The 24,414-nt window shown below is 39.2% G+C and overlaps 1 protein-coding gene across 1 annotated transcript in view; it reads right to left on the minus strand.

Moving 5' to 3' along the window:
- Positions 1–7,151: 7,151 nt before the first annotated feature.
- LOC139727652 (diacylglycerol kinase delta-like) overlaps positions 7,152–24,414 on the minus strand; it is a 262,979-nt gene continuing 245,716 nt past the window's right edge. The window contains exons 14-28 of the mRNA XM_071638631.1: positions 23,475–23,886; positions 22,624–22,734; positions 20,756–20,944; positions 19,247–19,390; positions 16,374–16,430; positions 14,742–14,862; positions 14,174–14,284; positions 12,095–12,299; positions 11,513–11,626; positions 10,845–10,979; positions 10,086–10,213; positions 9,310–9,517; positions 8,530–8,770; positions 7,761–7,903; positions 7,152–7,274 (exon numbers count right to left, since the gene is read on the minus strand). Of these exons, the coding sequence (XP_071494732.1) occupies positions 7,152–7,274; positions 7,761–7,903; positions 8,530–8,770; positions 9,310–9,517; positions 10,086–10,213; positions 10,845–10,979; positions 11,513–11,626; positions 12,095–12,299; positions 14,174–14,284; positions 14,742–14,862; positions 16,374–16,430; positions 19,247–19,390; positions 20,756–20,944; positions 22,624–22,734; positions 23,475–23,886 (2,442 nt within the window). The remainder of the gene's footprint in view (positions 7,275–7,760; positions 7,904–8,529; positions 8,771–9,309; positions 9,518–10,085; positions 10,214–10,844; positions 10,980–11,512; positions 11,627–12,094; positions 12,300–14,173; positions 14,285–14,741; positions 14,863–16,373; positions 16,431–19,246; positions 19,391–20,755; positions 20,945–22,623; positions 22,735–23,474; positions 23,887–24,414) is intronic.

Below are 24,414 nucleotides of genomic sequence, written 5' to 3' on the forward strand. Positions count from 1 at the left end.
CATCATAAATCAAATCAAGAGAGTGAAAAAGACAAAAAAAAAGAGTACACTGTAAATTACATGCGTGTCGATATCATAAAAAACACTACATACATTCTGAGAGTATATAAATAATACCTAGATATTACAAAGTACGAAATAGTGACTTGTCGATTTCTATTGCTTATAAAGTGAATTGCTTGTGGCACAAGTTTAGTTCATAGTGTATTACTGTGAAAGACCTTTCTACTGATAATGCTTCATCTAAAGTGCAACTCAGAAGCAGAGCTATCGAATCGAATTCCCACGTGACAGCCATTGAGAATGTGGCTTCAAGCACTTCATGCCAGTCAACTGCCACGCTGATTCCCAACAATACATAAAAGGAGCTTTTATTATCCCTACATTATTTTATAACAAAGCAAAAAAACATACAAAACTAAAACAGTGAAGATAGAGCAGCCCATTGGTGACTGTTTCAGCAAAGATAAGATAAATGATGGGAAACATTTCTAGATTGGTTGAATGTTTCGGTCATGACATGCTATAGAAAATAGATGTGATTTATCTTGTGCTTAACTCGATCTCATTCACAGAAGTGAACACGGAAATTGATACGATTACAAAAAGCTGTAGGTATGAAAAAGCCTACATTCCTTGAGGCTTTCACATAAAATGCTAATTATTGCATCACATTCTTCATTTGCTTCACCTCTCAAACTCCAATGAGAGATGAGTAGTGTGCCAGTGAAGAGAGTAAAGATGCTCTGTCTTGGGTATATTGCAAAGGGGGAAAGAAAAAATGAGGTAAAAATACTTGCTTTTCTTTCGTCTTCCAAATTGGAGAAAACAGTACATTCAAGTAATCTCCATATAATGGAAAAACAATACAAAAAGTTCTTTTTGTGCATGATTTCCAGGTATTAGTAGAAACATAACTGCCTGTAACTCCCTGACATTTGCTTGAGATTACTTTTGTCAAATTTTGGTCCCATCTTCTGGAAAAATTTGAATGATGTGGTGAGCTAGTCATAAAAACACGGCCTTATTGGAGTTATTTCACTTGTGTATAAAGATACTTAACAAGATCACAGCTATATTTCATTGGCTGTAAGTCGTACAAAAATAACAGAACTCTGTAAATAATCTCTCTGTTCCCACATACGCATTTGAGTCCAGTTGCTAAACACTGTACTTGATTGCAGTATTGATACTAATTGTAACTGAGCATATGTGTGTTATGGACATACTTATATCACTGAATTAAATTCTCTTAATCACAGGTCCCTCGTTCCAAGTCTTTACAGTAAGTCACACTAGGTATTTACATTTGGTTGTCCTAGCATCACAATTCAATCACCTAAAAACAAGCAAATACACAAACAAACGGCTGTGCAGTACATTGATGATGAAAAAAAAAAGTGTCAAAATAGGCAAACATTCTTTGGATGATTGTATAGACAGTTGTTAATAAGGCGTTTGAGGATTGCAATATCAATAATGACAAGTTCACAAACAACAGCTGCAACGAAGACTGACTATATTCTCTAGAGCTGAAACAGGGAGGTATGTATCTGTCATTTGAGTTGGACCACTGAACACTATAAAGGAGTGTGTGAATGTTAAAAGGGGAAGGGGAAGAGTACAAAGGGGTAATAAAAAGTGGGCGGGGTCACAAAGAGGGCTGAGGGGTGTAAAAATTGTCAGTTGGTCACCATCAGTATAGGAAAGGGGGAAAAAAAAAAAAAACCTTGAGAATACATTCTAGGCATGAAGACATGAATATGGGAACAATTCCTTTTCGCATGTTTCTATGCCACACTGTTGATGCTGAAAAGACACCGGATTTATGCATATCGGTCCTTCACAAGTCCCCCTTCTCCTAAGCCTATCATTAGAGATAGACAATGAAGCACTTTGTAGGTGACTTATGAAATGAATTTTCCCCTAAACGGATTATACTGGTCTTAACAAAAGCACTTTGATTGTTATTTGTTTGTTTGTTAGTTGTTGTTTTTTTTCCAGCAAAATTTGCATTGAAGCAGGAATTGCAGTGAATTGATCTGCAGCTTTTGATAGGAAATTGTAAGCCACAATTACAGAGTTTGTGTAACATTGGGAATCAAATAAGCCTAGCATTGCATGAATTACCTCTACTCTAATGATAAGCCTACTTGTGACTCGAATGACAACTTTTGCTGTAAGGCCAACAATACTGTCAATGACAATGTAATGCTCTTTCTCTAACTTGAAAAAGGAACAATTATCACACTGGTCCCATGTAACCACACCTGCGTTAGTACTCTCACGCATTACTTGATCCTCAGAAAGCTTGTGAACTTTTGCTTCAACTTAATTACTCCATATGCTGTTTACAATACATGTGCATGCAATATCACAATCCCCATTCTCGTCAAGGCTTGTCTTCGAATATATCAGTGTCACATTGGGGCTGTGATATATGTGTTAGAGAAAAGGAAAATTGGCTCAGAAGATTACCAATATAGCTGATAGGTTTAGATGTAGGCTGATACGTTTAGTCAGAATAAGTAAAAAATGTTTGTTTGCCATGCACCTTAAACACACAAATATGTATTTCACTGTCAGTGGCGCTAGTACTATATATCCTGCAAAGTGCCACTCTTCATAAATATTCCAAAAAATTGTCAAAAATTATTGGCCTCGAATACCTCATGCTAACATGTTTCATTGTCACAGGCATCAATTTTGATTACTATACATCTTACCACACAGCGCTGTTGGGCACTTCACAGCCAAAGTCTTTTTGTTCTGCTCCAACTGCATGAGCTATTTACATCATCTACCTTACGATACAAATTTCAGCACATTTACATAGCTTTTTGAAATGCACAATCAATGACGATCGCGAGTTCATCGTCTGTTACCACAGTTAAGTAGAGCAAAATGCCTCCTCTAAATTTACATTTAAAAATCAATTTAATGATTCACTTCAATGTGTATCTAGGGTGTCAACACCATAATTGACATCTTTTGACTTTCTAAACTTATGGCAGATTACATTATTTACCCTAGCCTATCAGTTGATGAACTTTTTGTAAAAATGTTCTCATGCAACATTGGCAAAAGTGTTCATTCTTCACAAAGCAGTCTTTTTGTGTTCATTCTTCACAAAGCAGTCTTTTTGTTGTTCTTATTTGAATGAAGGAGGAGACAACAATAGCTTAAAGGGCCACGTAGCAGAAACAATGCTTATCACCATCAATGTTCGATCATGGGTGGCCTTGGACATGATATCACATTATCATCGGCATCACATTACCAGCTACACGTACGGGTGTTTCCCTTTCTTTTGGCTTTAGGAACCTACAAATTTACAGCTTGCTGCCAATAGGCACATCGGGACGACCCTTGATCATCAACAAACGGGCAGGATAAATAGTGATATGGATCTGTGCAGTTTCAAGACGAGATTGCCTCTCACGCATAAAGTAACATGCACAGTAACGATGCACAAACCCACAGGCATTATATCATTTCCTTGAGGACCTGCTCTAAATCTTTTTAAAAAAGTTGCTAGCTGCAATTATCCAGAGATGCTCTGACTAGCCTGCAATACTTCCAAGACACCCAGTCCAGTCATATGCCAACTTTGTTAGCTCTGACAATCTCTCGTATCGAGCACTATATCTACAATCATGTTTTCTCATTGTCACGGTCATCCATAAATGTGAAATTCGAATAAATCATCTCCCTGTCCACTGTTACGTATGAATACATGGTACTCTTTTTTTTTTCTTCTTTCTTCGTTTTAGTACAAACAAGCTTCAGGGATACCCAAGCAATACATTGGCTCTGGAACTACCTCTCAAGGAGTGAAATTCAAGGAATACCAAAAGTCAGGCTACTGTACACTATAACTGTAGTATATATCTACCATTCTGGAAAAGAGTAGTCAAACAAGATTTAGAAGAATTATCAAATGTCTTGCTCTATTCATTTAAAAGGACATTTATTCTCTAAAAAACTTACCCAAGTTCAAGTATAAAAAATGTAAACAAAACCTACATCTGTCATTTACAAACAACTGTATATGATACTTACATGATATTTTGATAATTCAAATATCTAAGATGTGTGGTCTTCGTCGCCTCAAAGCATGGGGCAATACAACATTTTTAAAATTAAGTTAATACATTGGTTAATAGAGAACCAAAAACTCTGTACAAATGTAGATAAAAAACACACAACATGATCGCATCATTTGGTAGAAAAAATGAGACTATTATCTGTTCTCAGTATAAAATGTTTAGATTGATTTCCATTGGTGTAAAAAAAAATAGCATCGTGTATAATGAACAGACAGTTATTCCTTACATACTAAGATGTCACAATGATGAATAGACAACAACTTTACTGGCACATCTTACAAAATGGTTATTCTAGTCATAATGTAATAGACAAAAGCACAGTTTATGAGTGAAGTGACTTTTTTTTTTATTCAGAGGGCAGGAGCATAGAATCAGGGGCAGAAAGGAGTTGGGAAAGAGACACAAAAGTATCAAGAGGAAAGGGTAACAATCCCATAAGAAGAAAAGGCAAGCGGAACGACATTGAGACAAGCTAAAACTGACCATGGTCAAAATGTGGGAGATAACGGGATGCTGGTATGCATAATATTCGGTTCGCCGAATCTCCTGTGAACCTAGGACAAAAGGAGAGTGCAGCTTGAGCATGATACTTGAGGTAAATCAAACATATGAGGCAGAAATAAACCCCAACGATATGGGTATACCGGTACTTGGTAATCAGCTACACGCTTGTATCAGCAAAGGGACACAAACGTGTGGTCAGAAATCAAAATGCCAGTTTCTTGTCTGGAATTTCGAGCTGCATAATCCATCGTGTACACAGTGAGGAAGTTTGAAGTTTCAAAGATCCTTGTGGCAATTGCGGGAAACAATGCAACATAGAAGGGAGAAAGGGGATTTACGAATAAAAAAATTAAAAAACTGGGGCCGCTGTAAAGATTGCTGTGAACTGAATATCCATACGAAACCACATCATGAGCCAGTCCCTCATCTTCAAGACTTTCTATCATCAATGAGATTTAAACAGGTCTTCTTAAAAGTTGTCCTGATTCGAGCATACAATTGTAGATACCACCAGATTCCAGTAGAACCAAACAACATTCCAAACTGCCAAGATACTTCCATTTGGACGACTTGAATTCATTTGCATGTCATTTGGACCACAAAATGCCTCACAGCCATTCAGGTAATTAAAGGACGACGTCCCGAGAGGTCTCCCTTTCGTCTTCGTATACGTCGATGATGTGCCCTCCTACGGCATCAATGCAGTTGCATTTTCTACTTTAATAACAAAGTAATGCTGATCTTACAAAAGCTGTTGCTAAATCTGAGACACATATACAGACACCTGACATAAATTTTGTACCATGATTTCTATTTTACCAGTATACACGTAAACATCTACAGTTTTCTCACTGTACTCATTCAAAGACGTTTGTTGTACGTAAAATTGACGGTCAAGCAGAGAAGAAACAAGCAGACTTCCGCTCGGGCTTTTCGAATTTTTTACTACCGTGTGCATCACATGTAGACACGCCCATGACAAGGCAAGACAATAGCTGACATAAAAGATTTTGAAACATTAACACGCATAGCAGCATTGAATCGTTTCTTGGAGCGAGAGCACGCGATTGGAGTGATGGAGTAGTCTTGTCACAGATGAGGAAGATGAAGCACAATCCGCCAAAAAAAGAAAAGAAAAAAAGCAGAAGTTCCATCCGAAATCTTCTCCTTAAAAATGGATATTCACAATCATCATATAAAAATCAAATGCACCTTGATATGATTAAAAAATAAATAGATACACCAAGTCTTACTTTCATCTTTATAGTAAAGACAGAACTTTGTATCATGGACACATATCCTCTTTATTCTAATCTATAAACGAACATTCACTCACAAATAGTTCTGCATTTCAATCTACAAAATGGACTAAACATTTGCTATTTTCACATTTATCTACAAAAGAAGAAGACAACAATAACTACCGCTATAATACACATACTTTGTTTACAACTGAAGGACCAGCCTCCATTTAACATGTTTAAAGCTCTTCAAAAAAAAAGAGGACAAGAACAGTTTTTTTTCTCTATGTACAACTTCCACCTGGTGAAAAAAAAAAAGTCCTCATCTTCTGGTAGTTTTTTGTCATTATATCCACACCCCAGAGCAAGAACAAATTCTTTGCTCTCCAACTCTGAGCAACTCATACTCTATTACTTTTTACCCTCTGTTCCCTATCTAGCCATATCAATAAGTCACATCTATAATTCATTTCTTTTCCATAATGTGATGTTCATCAATGGGTACAGTCTTTACTGCCACACATCCATACTCCTAAATGCTCCTGGTCCTGCCAAACAATGATCCACAGCCCACATCTCTCCGACTCATGTACACTAATGTCATCTATTGTTTCTTAATCTCAGAGTCCAGAGTCTCTTTGACATATTTGTACTTCAGAGCTCCATAAATGAAAGGAAAAATATGGCTTTGACTTTAAAAAGAAAAATACATACAAAGTTTCTCTCAAAAACCACAGAAAAAAACTTCCTGGTTTTCTCCAAACAACTTCCTGATGATCATATAATGGCAACACTACGAGACATGATAAGAAGAAATCTCAAACGCCTCAAGACTAGTCACCTGATACCAGTCACATGATCATTTTTGTACGTATTCCTCAGCCATGGGAAGAGACAAGGAGTATCTTTGTAGAAGCAGATATGTAGATAACTGAGGCTAAAAGTTTTCTGCTTGTTTATTCAGTTAATGAATGCATGAAGTTGTGAAAACTTGGAATGAATATTTAGTGATATACAGGTTGTATAATAAATCAATATCCCTGCCAGTCTTGGTGGAGACAAAAAGTTGATGAAACCCATTTGGACTTTGAAATATCTCAGTCCCACCTATAGGTCATTTTGATGGAATAGGAATTATTAGGGGTAGAAATTAAGTGTGTTTGAGAACATGAGTACAGATCACTGCTGAACAGTGGACTGGCGGATGTCTCTATCATTCAACGATTGGTTAAAGGTGAGGGTTAAAGGCAAATGAGATGGATGCTTAGTATCCACCCCCCTTCAGCCTTTCATCCAATCACATGACAGCGCTGCCTGATGGCCCCGCCTCCAGCAAGCTGTGCTCTATCTCCCGCTTCTCCAGGTCCTTGATAGCTTGCTGAATTCGCTTGATATGACCAACTTTGGTTACTCCAATGTCCTAAACAAAACAAAGAACACACACACACACAAATTAAGAAACTACATGTATGACAAAACTTGGTTACATAACAGTTTCATTCTTGCACATCATTCACTACCTTGGATTATCATGTTGGCACAACAAAACTAAGTTTTCATTGACTAGTTTTTCATCTCTAGTGAACTTACGTAGTGTCAGATTTCTGTTTTCTTTGTTTTTTGTTTTTGTTTTAAAGTTGATGATTATGTGTCATTTTCAGCTCTATGTCCATATTTGCCCTCAAACTTTGCAATTTTTTAAACAAGACAGATATACATGAATGTATTTATATTTTACTAATATTGAATGTATGGCACTTGTCTTTACTCTAGCTTATGTATGTATGCATGTAAGTACAAGTATGTATATGTCAACCTATCAATCTATCTATCTATCTATCTATCCATCTATCTTTCCAAAGAGATAGGTTGATGGTATAGCTAATGAGCTGCCATCACAAAATACCTTGAGGTCTCTCCTCTCGAGGCTCAGGAGCTCCGAGCCTCGGATGTCGTTCCTGATGAACTGGTCCTTGTACTCGCCCAGCGACAGTCCTTCTAGCCACGTCCCCACCTCCTCCACACTCCACTGCTTCACGATGCCCTGACCTGGGGTTGGACACACGAGGGAGCCATGCATAGAGGCATAAGAAATCTTTGTGTGGCTCAGAATATTACTGATGAAACTGACTGACTTCTGTATCCCATATTCATGTACATGAATGATAAAGCTATAACACAGACCAAGTCCACATACCATGTATACATTTGTAACTTTTATCATCAAAATTATCCGTGATATCAGACATGACCAATAGCACTGTTTTGTGACAGTGTAGGAAAACTGAAAATTCCACAACATTTTACTTTCTAGTGTCGAGATTGGAGAAGAAACTTCTACAGTTCTGCTTGTTTGATTTTGTCAATTAATTAAAAAGTTATTATTGTAAAGCAAGATGTTTTTGCGGAATGACATTTTCATGAATTGAAGTCGATGGCCTTTTCGCGGCATTCAATGCAACAGTGCACACAAGAACTTTCAAATGCATTTTAATATTGCAAATCTTGTCTCTTGCGAAATTTGCAAAATTAAAATGCACATGAACATTCCTACTTTTACAGTATGAACGAGTCTTTCCATTTTAAATTGTTGTTGTTGCACAATACTTTTTATTACAAGCACATCGAGGCATGCCGCTTAGCCACAGAGAGACTTATAAAGATATTGTGCTTACTGCTTGACAATGCAGACGACGACTTGTATTCCTTCTTCGTGGGCTTCTTGAACCGCGACACCATCGGGAGCTTGAACTTGCCCTTGGTCCGCTTCCCGTAGGCGTCCACCGGGAGGTGGTGCTGGTGGGGCTCCTCCTCCACGTAGCTCACGGCGCCCTCTATGGTCGACACCTTGCGCAGCTCATTGTCCACCGCCTGGATGTCGTGGTTGAGCGCCTCCAGGATGTTCTCCGGCAGACGCTGTCAGGATGAGATGTGGAAACAGTGCATCAGTTACCATGGAAACAGACTGCGCATACAGGGTGGTACTCATTGATATTAACAAAATTGCTCATTTCTTATTGAAGACCTTTAAGTACACAGACTATCTGCATTCAAATTTCACAGCCTTCTGTTTTGCTTGCAGCGGGCAACAGTACAAACATGAAATACGAACATCTGAATTTCAGTTAATCATAAAACATGGATGACACAACTTGTAGCAATGGTTGTGGGTAATATTGCTGAAATGCTGCGACGAAAAAGGTTTAACAAAAGGTCTCAACTACACAATCAGCATTGAATGTCACTGGTGATTCACAAAAATTTCATGTCGCTAGAAAGGCCATCGGTCCAAAGTTTCATGCCACGAAGATTTCTGTCTTTACAGTACAAGCTACAGCATTTATTGCAATTTCAGCATTCATACGGGGGTGGGAAAATGGGGACTTGAAGATTGCTTGGGAACATTTCGGCACACTAAGTGCTGCTAGACCTGGGTCAAAATTTTTTTTTCTCACCAGTGCATAGGCCTTCCTAGCCATGAAGAGACTGCTCTCGCTGTACAGGTTTCGGGCGCTGAGGACGACCTCGTTCAGCACCTTGCGACTCATGCCCTCCGTGGAGCGCTCCGTGCTGAACAGCCGCTCCTGGCATGCTGACGTGGCCATGGCCCGGTGCAGCAGCTCTGATTGGATGGGGCTGCTGTGCTGGGCGGCGACCTTGATCCTGCATCGACCAATGAGATGGTGGTACATAAGGTTTAAAGTTTTGTCTGAAAAATCTACCCATATGCATGCAGATATCCGGCAACAAAATATGTTAAACAGTCATTGCAAAAACTGATGTCGATGAAAAAAAGATACAACAAACTGTGTAAATAGACTGTTATGTGTGTACTCAAGCAGAACATACATCTGGGGGACAAAAATCTATAACAGCCAAACCACTAAAATACGGAGCAAGAACTGTTCGGTGACTACCTGTGCGGTCCAAGGAAGAGTGGGAAAACTGATATATTTGAAAGATCAACACAGGACAAAAATACATCATAGCATAATTTCATATTCAAGGAGAAGAGGCAAAGATAGAAAGAGAAAGGGGAAAATATATCAATAGACAGATAAATAGATACACAGATGAAATAGATAGATAGAAAGGTAGATAGATGAATAGATAAATAAATGGATAGATAGATGGATAGATAAATCGATAGACAGATGGATAGATAGTTAAAGAGAGAGAGAGAGAGAGAATTAAATGCAAGATAAAATATCACCTCTGGTAAGAAACTTACGTGTCAATGAGCTGTGTGGTTGTGCCACAGAAGTGTCTGACAATGTCAATCTCCTCGTCGATAAGGGGCTGTAGAGGGCGCTCCACTTTTCTCCTTTCCGTCCACAATTTCAGAGTGCTCTCAAATTGCTGGCAAGACAAAAAAAATACAGCAAGTCACAACAATTGTACAAACAAACCTGTCATTTTTCATCTGCAATCAGACTATAGTACAAAGGACTTATGCTACTAATGGAAACAAATTTGTATTTAGTACTTGCAGCAATAACATCTAAAAGACATCTTTTCTTCCAAAACATTAAAAATCTTCTTGAATTGTTACACATAGCTAACACAAATTCATATCAACATAAAGTAATGATCATAAATACTTGGTACAATAATTCCTTCTTGTTTGTTTGTTTGTTTTGTCCATCAATAAAACTCAATAATGATGGCAACTGCCTACACCACTAACAATGAACAAGTTTCATTTCCACAGATTCTGATGCTCATGGCTACATGATACTTGAAGTAACATACAGAAAGATACAATGGGATGATAATGATGAAAAATATCATCCTTTCTGGTCCCATTCTAGTCTTGTTTCGTGCTGACAAGCCTGGCTTCTGTCTCTACACTTCAGATACATCAAATATATCTCCATGTCTGATGAAAAATATAGTCCTTTCTGCACGGTCCCATTATACAAATTTGTAGTCTTGTTTCATTTGTGGACAAAGTAGGCCTCATGCTTCTGTTCCTAGACCTTGTTTGTACCTTGTCTCTGACCAGCATCTGGGCCCTGTTCTTGTGTAGGATCTTGACCAGTCCTGGCGGCTGGACCCAAGCCTCTCCATCCACTTGGACCGGGACCCCCTCCTCACCGAGAATCGTGATCTTCACAACCCGACACTGGAGAATTGTGAGATGGACAACACTACATAAGTAAACCCCGACCTCCCCATAAAAACAACAACAAAAGTAATCATGTCACATATTCATGTGTAATGAAAATTGTTGAAATTGTAGAAACTAGCCATGAGTATCATATTTATACATATTATGTTTTATTATATTGATAAAGAATAAGAATTGTACATGATGCCATACAAACAATAAATCAATCAATCAAATCAAATCAAAAGGTCAACAGATTTGAGTTTTTGATATTGAAGTCATATTCTAAGAAAGGAGATTCTCGACTGCCTTATAATGATATATGATTTACCAAGTTGGATGTTACCCTCCTATTAAATTTAATGATATTCTACTTAATCTGTTGGAATCTGACAAAAGAAAGATGCTGTTTTGTTTTGTTTCTTTTTTGGTTCATTCTGTTTTTTGTTTTGTGTTGTTGTTGTTGTTTTGTTTTGTTTTTTGCCTCATAATCCAGCCCAGACTCAAAGACTGGGCTACCCCAAGGTCTCTAGGCCGGTGGTACTCACCTGAGCGATCCGATGATGCTGGAGAGTGATCATTCTAGAGACAGCCATCTGCATCCCACCAAAGACTGCCACTACCTCCAAAATCTTGTCATCAAACGATGGCGCCGCAAAGGTCTGGAATATGGAGCAAGAGACAATGAATGAATGCTACACCAACACCACAAGTGAATGTAAATCTGCTGAGGAGAACTAATCTCATGACACATCAACTATATCAAAAGAAGAAAAGACACATCAACTTTGACTTGTGACTACTGATTCAAACTCAACGAGTCTTATAATCTGACAGACAAGAAAGGACTTCAGGAGTCAAAAGAGACAAACTTGTCAGAAGAGCTGTCTTGCAGAGTCCATGCGGTTCACAATTAAAATGTGAGATTCAAGCTCGATAAATGATACTGTAATCAAAGATTGAAAATTCAGTGTGTTATTCATGACAGCAGACATCCTCTTCCTCCTCCTCCTACTCCACCTCCTCCTTCTCTTGATCTTCCTCCTCCTCTTTCTCCTCCTCCTCCTCCTCCTTCTCCACCTCCTTCGCTTCCTCCCTCTCCACCACCACCACCACCACCACGCCCTCACCTCATCCTCCTTGGTGGTTCCCCAGAAGTTGGCTCCACCCATGTAGCTTGGTATATTGAGGACGACGATGCCCTGCAGGCTGGGCAGCGGGATGCGCTGGCCGTCACACTCCAGCTGCACCTTCTGCTCCAGGTTACGGTAAGTTCTGTGTACCAGCTCCTTTCCGCCAAGCATGCCGTACCACATCATATTCTTGGTGCGACTTCTAGAGGGGGAGATGACCAGAAGAAGAACCCGCCCACCCCATACCATCATTTTCCTTGCTCTTGGGTGAGGTTTTGTAAACCACTGACACACACACAAACAATATGCATATTCTTGACTAATGCTTGAATAATGTTGGTATACAAGTAAATAGCATGCATGTAGGCTGATCCTGGCTGAAATTGGATCTCTTCTTTATTTTCATTTTTGTTCACTCATGACCCTATTCATGAATGTAGCATGACATAGACATAAAGATGCTAGGAGATTTGAACAAGTTCTTACCGAGTGGCATGAGATGAGTTTCTAATTTCCAACAAAATGTGCAACACACATTCATTAAGATTTGGAAAACAACCTTTCAACTTGCATATCAAAATCATATGATCATTATTAATCAAATCATAATTACAAGATGCCTTGCATCTTACGATTTATGAGCAAATGATATCAAATACATAAATACACACTTGACCTTGGAATATCAATATACCCTCCTTGTGCTGGACTTATGATATAAGCATGCCCACTTCATTATCTTCTTTCTCCCAAACAAAAGCCTAAATAGAACAAGCAAATAAAAGAGGGATCACAGCAATCCATCCTTATAACATTTTTCTTTTTACCTCCGCCAAGGGAGGAGGTTATGTTATCATTACCGTTGGTTTGTTAGTTAGTTAGTTTATCTGTGTGCAAAATAACTCAAAAAGTAGTGAACGGATTGGGATGAAACTTGCAGGAAAGGTTAAGAACGACACAAGTAACAAACGATGAACTTTTGGTTGTGATCCGAGAATTTTTGGGGAATTTATGAAGGATTTTTGGCATTTTGGCAGGAAGGGTCAATGAACTTGGGAGTTCAGGCTGCACGTATTTGAGGTTTACATGCACGCACTAACGTGCGTGCTCTAATTTCTGCTAGGGTGAGGCGCGCCGCGCAGCTGAGGGTTTATGATGTAACAAAGGCTTCTATATTGGGAAGGGCGATTTTTCAGCATGTAGACCTATGGGTAGAAATAACTGATATCTATGGAGGGTAGAGTCCAAAGATCTTTTCTCAATACAGTGCAGTGGTTGAGAGGAGAAATATCTCTTTGGGAAGAGCAAGATCATCGGTGGAAAGTAGCTAGATATCTACTTGGCGGAGGTCTGCGCTCTCAGAGTGTTTTTCTAGTAATTTATATGTGACCCGCTACAACAAAAGGATCCGAAAGTCGGGGGAGGACAATTTTCTGAAAATGGCATGACATTATTCCCTTAATCTTCTACTTTAATTTCATATACAGCACAACTAATAAAAATACTCGGCTGCGGAGATATCGATGATTTTATTAGCGCATGTCAAGTGGTTGAGGCAATCAGAGTTTCAAGAAAAACGCCTTCAAAGTTTTCCTTCCGACGCTATCAGTTTTCACTGCTTGACATAGAAGGCATGTTCCTAGCGTCCTCCACGATGTTCATTCAAGCTTAGCGCCAGCGGTCTACGCACGACCAGTCCGTAATCAGGACGCCACGCACAGACCAATAAGATCACTCCCTCGTTGCTAGGGGCGGAGTTTAGCTGCGGCGCTAAATCCAAATCTTCGGACATGTTTCTCTTACATTGACAGTCGGAACATCATGGCCCAGAAAAACTCTGATTTCTTGCCTTTTCTTTGATCATTTAGCTTCGAAACTTCGGCAGATGATAGAAAAAACATTAGCCTACAGAATCATGCTGAAAACAGAAATCCGGTTGTTTTGACCAATTTTGATGATGCGACTTCAAACTCGATTTTCTCGGCTCAGCCGTCAGCGACTTTAGGATCCTTTTGTTGTAGCAGGTCACATATGTGTCTCTTTTTTTTTACCCCATACAGGATAGGAAAGACTGACCTGCATTTCTCAGGATGCTCTTCTCTCTTGTTGTGGAAGTCCAGACTAATCTTTGCGTCCAGACCGATCCCGAAGTAATTGTTCATCACGCAAGACTCTGAGTAGCCCTCTCTGCAGGGGGAGAAAAGTATAGAAAGACTTCGTGTTGTATTTGTGGGATGAAGAAATATCATCTCAATTACCTTCCACTTTCAAGATTGAAAAAAGGGTAAAAATAATCAGCTTCAGTACCCAAATCATTCAAGATACAGTGAGTGGAGGTGGAATAAGTGATGTTAAATATGAACACATTTAGAATAACGTTCAGCATTCTCTCATAAATCTTTTACTGAATCTACTCACATTCCTCTACCCATATATAAATAAAACAAAACAAACAAAACCAATCCAACAACACCGAAACACATACACAGAAGAGGGTGTCTTTCCTTTAACATTCATTACATTAAAGACAAAAAAAAAGAAAGAAAAGAAAGAAAAATTCGCAGCCAAAACCCCAAACTACTATCCAGTTGGTAATCAGTGTACCACAGAGGATGCAGTCGGTACCAATCTATGTTGTACTTACACCACATCGATGTCTTGGTCCATGAGTGGGGAGGCTGCGGCGCAGAGGGCGTCGGCGTTGGCCAGGAGAACCTTGCTGATGATTCCCGCCCCGCTCATCCCCCCGGCCAGGGTCCCTATACCTAGAGGTGAGAAGAGATGGTACACAATTATTAATCTACCGGTACTTACTGGAAGAAAAATAAAATTTAATGGATGTGCACAGGTAGGTTCCGTTGATACTGTAACTCCTTCTTCTAGTAAATCTACAAATTAGAAAACAATGATGCCAACTGATGTCTTTTTTTAATAGCTGGTGGATATTGCTGGCTAACTGATTGGTATAATGTTACAGATTTACCCACTCCCACTATGAAAGCAAGGTAAAAATTAAAAAGGAAAAACAATTAATCATCTTTGGTGACAAAAATACACATGGCTGATGATTTCAGTATCCTCTCAAAGGGATGATGTAAATTTGTAATATAACAGAAGTGACCTGAAATTGTGCTTCCTCATATTTCTCAATTTTCCCTCCTAAATATTGGCAAAGGTCATTTTGGAAAAACTTCATTTTCAGTGCTTGGACTTAATTTCACATCTCAAATACATCATCATCCACAAAACTTTAGATTGCTTCTTGAATCTATATACGTGTAAGAGTGCGGCAAAGTCATTTGTAATAGATATTGCCTCAAGCCAAAATTGTCACACAAATCCAAGCAATCACTGTAATGAGACTGTCATGAGCCCATACAATATAGTCTTTTTTTTAATTTCATATGTTCATTCTCTTTCTCTCACTCTTTTTTTTTACAGCAATCATATAGGGCTTTATAGAGCTACTCCACATCATGTTCAAGATGTTTTCATCAATATTACGCTTGAATTAAAAAAAAAGTTATGGTATCGTACAGATTTAAGCTTCTTCCTGACACAGTGATCAGTAACAACCACATGAGCCAATCAGACATGAGAATGAGATGTCATCACCTAACAAGTTTCCTGTTGACTTGGACAATTTTCTTTTACCCAAATTTCCTGTGAGGTAATGACATTACTGCCTATGCAAATTTGTGTGTAGTTTGAAACACTCACACTATTTACTTAAAATATGATATTTTAAATCCAATTCTTTTTTTTTCAATTTCACAATTGATTTCAATGACACCTTAAATATGATTCTGCTCAATTCAATTTACTGTCAGTATAAGCTGTTATTTTCGCGAATTTGGCGAATCACAGTTTGATTGCATATTCAACAACATGTGAAAATGTCGCAATGCGCTAGGGTAATAGTGCAATTACGATAGCATCAGTGTCAATTTGCGAAAACAACATCTCGCGAAAATGTCTGTGAGCTCTTCATTCGTGAAAATATCTGTATGCAAAAATAACAGCTCATACAGTACTCTACTTGTCAAAGTTGGCTCAAACATGGCTTGTAATTGGACCTTTATGGACACAATTCTGGGACATCAAGATAAAAATGGGACATGGAATAAAGGTATCACTTCCAAGGGCTGCTTGCTGTGTCTTGGCCTTTTTTTGGGGTGGGATTCCAGCGGGGTAAATGAAGACAATAAAAACAGGATAAGAGACGAAGCGGGAAGGCATATTTTATCAAGGGGATACTGAAAGCGAAGTTACTTACTCTTGCTTAGCATGGGGTTAGTTCGCCCTAAGCTTGGTCCTAACAATGTGTCTAAACCTGGAGGTAGAAAAAATAATAACACAAATGTCAAGACCGGGTGAATCATAAGGGCTCTTACCCTTCATCGTAAATCAACTTTCAAGTCATAGTTTTGAGAGATACTGGTGGTTTTGGGTTTCCAAAAGTGCTATATGGTTACCGTACGTGTAACCTTCCTTATGGACGAGGCACATTATGTAGAGGAATCAACAAGATATCAGCATATTTTACTGTATCCTTGTAACAGTAAATGGTCTAATACTAGCTTTAATCTCTATACTCTGGATCATGAAGTATAATCAAAATCACACTAATACATACATATTGGGATCTATTACTTCATCTTTATCTTTTATACCATTTCAGAAGCACTAAAGTAGCAAGATATGAATATGTATTTGACAAAAGAAAAAAAAATACCCTGAGAGTGGCATATAGTCACAAAACAGCAACCCACTCTGTGTATCAGCTTTAAAATCCTGCTAAAGGAAGGATTGAAATGCGATTGGATTGGCAAGCAGTTTGGTTAGAGCAACCAAAAATATCTCAAATCATTCTGCAAATTAAAAAATACAAAAATAAAACCATTTCAAAAAGGGTGTGGTATGTGCATGAATATTAGTGATTTAAAGAAGGCGTTCTTTGCTTGGTAACAGAGCACAATAGATAAAGCGATGCCGTACATAATAAAGCATACATGACCCTGAGTAATCACTAGAGTGCAAGCTGTTACAAGGCGAGACAAAACAAAACGAAACAACATGACACAAATACCCGGTAAAGTTATGAATACTACTGTTGCTGTTAAAGTGCATTATACACCACATCCAAGGCAGCTAACCACTACTACCACCAGACAAATAACAGTGAAACGACCGATGAGGACATGAGTGCAAGATATGACACAGCATAGCAAACAAAACAAAGCCAACAGGAAACAAAACAAAACAAAACAAAACACACCCAGACTTACTCACTTGCAAAAAGCATTGCCCTGTCTGTACCTAGAACTGCTCATTATTTATACCACACAATGATTGAAAGACATGTCCATTATACACCTCTTTCACATAACCCTCCAGCTCAGCTAATATCTTAAAGCACAATGCACTTGGAGATTTGTATCATCTTGTACCTGAGGAAAAAAAAAAAGTCTAGAACAAGCCTACTTCCAATTTTTTAAATGACGAGAAATTGGTAATTTCTCTTTATCATCAATATGTCATTTTCAGATTTTTTTTTTGAAGTCATGAAAAACAAACGGAAATTCCTAGCGATAGACATGACCATGTTAAGATGAAGTACTGACAGTTAGATGGTTATCTTCTTCTTCATTGTTGTTGTCAGTTGCCCTATCCTGCTTAGATTCTCACTAAATATGTAATTCTAATAGAGTGAGTACACTCTAAACAACTTTCCCTTCAGGTCAAACTCTTCCTTAGCAACCAGGAGTTGAGATTCTCTCGCAAACAAAGCTGAGCCGCTCCTCTTCTAAAGAATGGTGATGATTAAAAACATCTATCCATACACCCACCATTTACTTTCCAAGCAAATAGAAATGTATTTCTCTGTAATCTCAGACTGGGAACAGTGGCATTTATAAACAATGCAGCATGCAACAAGCACAGAACAGTGTACTGGGCACCATCTAGATACAGCATGAAAAAAGACCAAACAAACTTAAGCACCTCCCCTTTCATTCCCCCCCCCCCCCCACACACACACACACTCATTCTTTGGCGTATTGTCTCTCGATACTACATTGATATGTTACAATCTTGACCCACACAGGTATTCACCTGACAGCATCGGTATTAAACAAGAAATTATTCGGAAATTGTTCATTATTCAGCCAAATTATTAGGAACAAAATGCAGGAGACCGAAATCTTACGCAGAAGCTTGATTTTAATGATGGCCCCAAACAGCATGTATGGTTTACTGATTGTTACAAGTCATTACTTGATAGAACAGAGTTCTTGTAGCTCCACACTATATATTGTGTGTCCCAGGTCCCGTGCATCACTAAGCTGTGACAAACAACTAGGTGATGGTTTGGATAAAAGTCACTCACAAGGCCACGCTCAAAATCCAAATGTTTTCTGCGATCTTCAGATAGATCAAAGTTGGTAAACCTCAAACTTCAAAACACTTCACACACATCCTTCATTTTATTTGTCATATGACTTGATAAAATCCTCTGTAATATCACAGGTGTAATTTAGAATGTGTTAGTACAGAGAGAATGGAATATCTACTGTGGTACTTTATAAACATGTGCAGTCAAACAAGTGAGATTTCAGCCTCATCTGAAATTGCAATAATCAGAAATATTTCAGAGAAATAGCTTGCTATGCTTCCTTGAAGATGGTGAAAGTACATAAATGCTTGAATTACTAATAAAATATATTTTTTGTTTTGTTCTGGAAATCAAGACCAAGAATTAGACCGGTGCCCAAATCTGCATGAATGGAATACAGTCACATGATTTTGCATTTGTTGCACAGGATGGTACGGAAACAGCTGATCACCATGCAGTAACAAAATGACAGCAAAAGAAGAGAATTGTGACCGGGGTTTGGGTCTTCACAGCAAAAAATCAGACCGTGGTTGTTAGTTATCACGCACATAACAAAGACGGCAACGACAATCTCGTCTATCGAGAGGCAGGCTGCTGTGATATTGCTCTGTTAAGAGGATGGGGGGAGGGGGGAGGGGATGGGGAGTTAGTGGGTTAATAGCTGGTGGTTTGCGGTGGGTGGTGGTGATGGACAGGTGAAAAGGGGTGGGGGTGGGGTGGGGGTAGTGTCATTAGGGGATAACATATGGACTTGCCTGGCAGGACGGATATGTTTTCCATACTGCCAAATTTGTGCGAGAGCCCCACGGGGCCCGTCCCCGCGTGCGAGGACAGCGTGCTGCCGTGGCTGATGCGGCGCATTCGGAATGGAGACCGGGGTGATTTCAGACCGATTCGCTCTACGAAAAGAAAAAGTGGTTTGGTGGTTGTTGTTGTAGTTGTTGTGGTGGTTGTTTTTTTTTTTCTGTTGCAGCTTCTGTTGTTGTTGGAGGCAAACATATGCAATCAAATGCCATGTCCCATTAAAACCATATCAGATACCTTGTACAAATGTGAATGTATGCATTCACACGCACACACACTTTTATATATCTCTGCATACCATTGCAGAAGAATGCTTTATATTTGAAAAAATACGAAAAAATAATCTGAACTTTCTGTTGTTAGTTGACATATTGGAATTCAAACCTTGTGGAAATTTGTTTCTGTCATCAGTTTTATGTTTACAGTCATTGATTCTTTTTCTCTCTTCTTCTCATGATTTGTTTGTTTGATGTCTATATACCTGTTGAAACAAATTGCTCAAAATATTGAAACAAAAACACAAGACTTTCGGCCAGTGCATTGCAGCAGAGCTGTAGAAGGAAAGGAAATGTAATATCTGCTTATTTCAACCCAAAATGAGTGTGGCTGCAGTGGAACTCATAAAAGTGCCAAAAGTTTGTCACTTGTGCATTGCATAGAAAATAATCGATACGCTCCAAATAAAACAACAGAGGCCAAAACATTGACAAGTCAAATATAAATCAATCGGTGATCTCAAACTGAAAGTCTCACGTCGAGTACAAAAAAGTGAACAAAAAAACCAAATTTTATGCAGTCCCTCAAATCCAAAAATTCTGGGTGGTCCCATTAAAAAACAAAATTACTGTCTAATATGCCACACATGATTTGTAAACTCGTTAAACCATGAGGTGAAACCATCACAATAAATGCATGAGGTGAAAACCTTAAAAACTGACAGTGTACATGTATTAATGTCAAGTTTGTGTTAAAAAATAAACAGAGAAACCCAAACAACCCCCCCCCCCCCCCCCAACTCAATCAAGACTCTGTTCCAGGGTATATAAAGTTCTGTCACGTCGCAGACTACACCATTGTACCACTTCTGGCAACATTTTTTCAAATATCAAGTTTGATATCTGTAATAACTTCCTGTTTGAATTACAGTCTAGGAATGTTTTGCAAAATTGTGTGAATCTATGAATGAGAATGTTGGTGCCAAAAAGTTGTAACTCCACCATAACATATCATCTAAAATATTCTGAATTCCCAGAAGCAGTCTGCGATATAAAAAGTACAAACACGTGTGTGTGGTACATTTCATCAAACGGGTGCATGAAATGAATCACTTGTTCAAATTATATGTCATTATACACCGATGTGATTTTCATAAATTTGTATACATCCAAAATTAAATCAAATGACAACTAAAGATGGAGAAAACTCAAAACTTTGTCTAGTTTTGGCACCGCGGGCCCTACCGGCTTTCTTTTTCTCAATCTTGGCCTTGGTGGAGGAAACGTAGATGGAGAAGGAGGGCCGGGTGCCCGGATGCCCTCCCTTGACGGGCTCCGAAGGGTGTTCAGTAGTGATCTGGTCCTCTTCCTCATTCCCGTCGGAGATTTCGAGGTCGCTAGAAGGCGTCACTATGGTAACGTGAGGCTTGGTGCCTAGACATGTTGGAAATAATAGGTAAAGATATATCGCTACGGCGACTGATATGCCTCCACCATAATGCATGGTTCTCCTAATAGGTCTATAGTACAATGTCTTGACAATGTGTGACGACAGTTTCACACAATTGGCAAAATATTAAAATGACAGGTTTGCCACAAATGTGCTGAATGTTCACTTTCCTAGAACTAGGTTCAATTGGATGAATGATTAAAATGTCAGAGTGCAGGTATTTGGGGAACTGATGATTTTTACTTAACTTTTGACCCTTTTATAAGTTTATGCATTGAGTAATGTTTAAGGTATTGAGAAAAAGTATAATTTCAGTATCAAATGGGAAAATAGCATTATCTAAACCTGGCCTTTGACCTTTGACCTCACAGTTCCAAAGAGAATCACTGTTAGGTTGAAAATGCATAAATATGTAAGTTTCATGATGATACCTTGAGTTACTTTTGAGATATGGAGGAAAAAGTGCAATTCAACACTTGACCTTTGACCTTTTGACCTTTGACCTTTTGGCAAGAAACTTCCCACAGAATATATATCGGGTAATACATGCATACATCAAGTTAAAAAAAAAAACCTTCGGGCATTGCATAAATATAAGGAAAGTAGTGATATTTTGAGGAGTTGACCTTGACCTTTGACCCCCTGACCTTTGAACCATGACCCCCAACTTCCCGAGATAATCACTGCCCATTGGAACAAGCATATATACTAAGTTCCATGAAGATACCTTGAACCATTTGCGAGATATGGAGAAAAACATGAATTTTCAACCTTTTTTTGCACAAAATAACCTGTGACCTTTGACCCCGTGACCCTAAAATCCAAACAAAGTATCATCCCCCCAGGATATACCCTCATACCAACTTTGATGTAAAACCACCACACGGTTCTTGAGATATCGACAAAAACAAAACGGGACGGACGTACGTACGGACGTACGTACGGACATACGGACGGACGGACGGACGGACGACCCGAAAACATAATGCCTCCGGCCACTTCGTTGGCGGAGGCATAAAAAGAGTGTGTTGAGAATCAGATGCATTCAATGGTACGCTGTATGCACATATCAAGGTTCAATTCGAGATCCTTTGGATATTTTGCAGCAGAAAATCATTGTCTTGTCATAATCAGAGTGACACCTCTGACTTTCACTGCCTAACTTCTACTAGAGAAAGATTCAAAAAAATTGTAATACTCTACTGTTAAAAATCTGCTATAGATTCTGCAACTACTTGTGAAAGGCTTTTGAAATTTCTGCTGCAGAAAGAAACAATTATAATATCTACAACAACGGGCTCAGATCAAAGACAATTTTTCACTCTTACCCATATATCACTCTCAAAGAATAGTACATTGTACAAATCATAAAAAACAGATTACAGAAAGAGCTCAGAGAAATGTGAATTCTGAAATGCCATGAGTTAAGGCTGACATAATATGAATTGCACAATCACAGGATTATTTGGTTCATGGCTTGTGGATATAATGAGTATGCAACATATGTAACTCAAGTGTAGGGATAGATAGAAAGATGGATGGATGGAGGGATGGATTGAGGGATAGATGAAGGAAAGAAGGAAAGGAGAAGGGGCGAGGTGGAGGTGAACAGAGCCGTGGCTGTTTATTGGTGACAATGAGGGACTCTGTGGCAGCAACTCACCTTGAGTTGTGGCTGTCGTGGCGCTCGTCATGGCCGCCGCCGCGGTGGCTGCTATTGCTTGGATAGTCTTTGCCTCTTGCTCCTCCGTCTGTGCGTTTTGTTCGTCGACGGCTGCAGACGACAAAGACAGGAATGGGACGAAGGAATTGAGCAAACCCATTTCCCGCACAGTTGCATTGGATACATTTGCTCTCCAATTTGCATACTCGGTAAACTTGGCAGTATGTCGGAATGACTCAAATCTTTTGTACCATAAACTAAGAATCTGATATTTTATCTTACACAGACGAAAGCAGTGTACTAGTAATTCATCCAGGGACGCCGACCTTGTAAGCAGCGTTGCACTACGCAGTTGACATCTCTGTTCATTGAATCCCTGCATGTTCTTATTGGATATACACAAAGATATGTGTTCTGTAGTAGCTGAATGAATAAATTCTCGTGGTCGTATTTCAAAGGTGCATTCCTTTAGTCTGGTTATTACAAATCACATACTCTTTCATAAAACTGATAAGAAGCTTTGAATAATGAGTATCTTTATAGAGGTCAACACCTTCCTCTGCAAGTTCATTTTATTGCAAGAAAAAATAGACATAGCATCTCTTCAATGATATTTCCCCATTTCTCTAGACATATCCACTGTCATGTCACACAAAGAATTTATTGCATTAAGACTCTAAAAAGCATGTTCAAACTGCAAATGACACCTTGCAATTACGTGTAAATACATGAATATTCCTTTGCTAAGGTTCATTGAAGCATTATGTCCCTTCACTGGGCAGTAATAAATATCTACTTACAGGATAAACTTATCAGAGATTTCAATAACTAAATATGCTCATGCATCTTACCTTTCTCTGTTTGTTCAATGATCTGCCGCACCGCCTTTTTGAGGCTGTTGGCCCGTGACATGAGGGCATCCCGGGGTTTGAAGACACGGGAGGAGGTGGAGGGGCCCATCATCTGCTCCAGGGTGTCGCCGTCGGCAACACCCTCTTTGCTCTCGGACACCTCCTTCTCATCCTTCTCCTGCGACTCGTCCAGGTGCTTCTCCGAGCCGTGGGAAGGCTGGCGGCGCAGGCCACCGGCACCGGCACTGCTACCGTTGGCACCGACGCAGGAGGTGGTGGCTGCAGTGGAGGTCGCCGCGGCTGCCGCTGCAGTGATGATTGGGAGGATGGTGCCAGGGGGCACGGGCGTGGCTTGTGCTTCAACTTTCAAGGTCTGGAGCAGGAGGTTCAACTTTTCGTTCAAGAGTGCACACTGTGGAGATAAAACACAGTTATGGTAAATAGAACATATATACACACTTATGGTAAAATAGCTCTAGAGATAGATAGATGGATGGATGGACAATCTAAACTTTAAACAATGCAAGTAATGGTGGAGGAGGGGGTACGGAGAAGGTGATTTGCCTGTTGTTCTCCCAAACTTAAAATTTGTAATGGTGATTACACCAAAAAGATTTACAAATCATGCCTATTCTATATTATGTTTACATCTGAACTTACTGGGGGAAAAATTAGATATAATTCAACCGTTTAGATCACTGCCATAAGTGGGATGCTCTCAGTCAGTGCTTAGAGTTCTTCGCTCATCAAGAAGAACATCTCCTGCAGTTCATATCACTTCCATATCAACCCGCAAGGATGGTTACGTAAGTCGCTCACAGGAAGGAGGGATGGTAAAACATTTTCTGCATTCTTTGTTGGCAATTCAGTCTGTAGAATGTATTCAGCACAGGGCAAGACATCAAAATATTCAGTGGAGGGGTTGGTGGGTGCAATGGTA

This window comes from Diadema antillarum, unplaced genomic scaffold (genome assembly GCF_040938485.1).
Source record: "Diadema antillarum isolate AM-2024a unplaced genomic scaffold, OU_Dant_1.0 seq00000139_RagTag, whole genome shotgun sequence".
In the NCBI taxonomy this organism is placed as follows: domain Eukaryota; kingdom Metazoa; phylum Echinodermata; class Echinoidea; order Diadematoida; family Diadematidae; genus Diadema; species Diadema antillarum.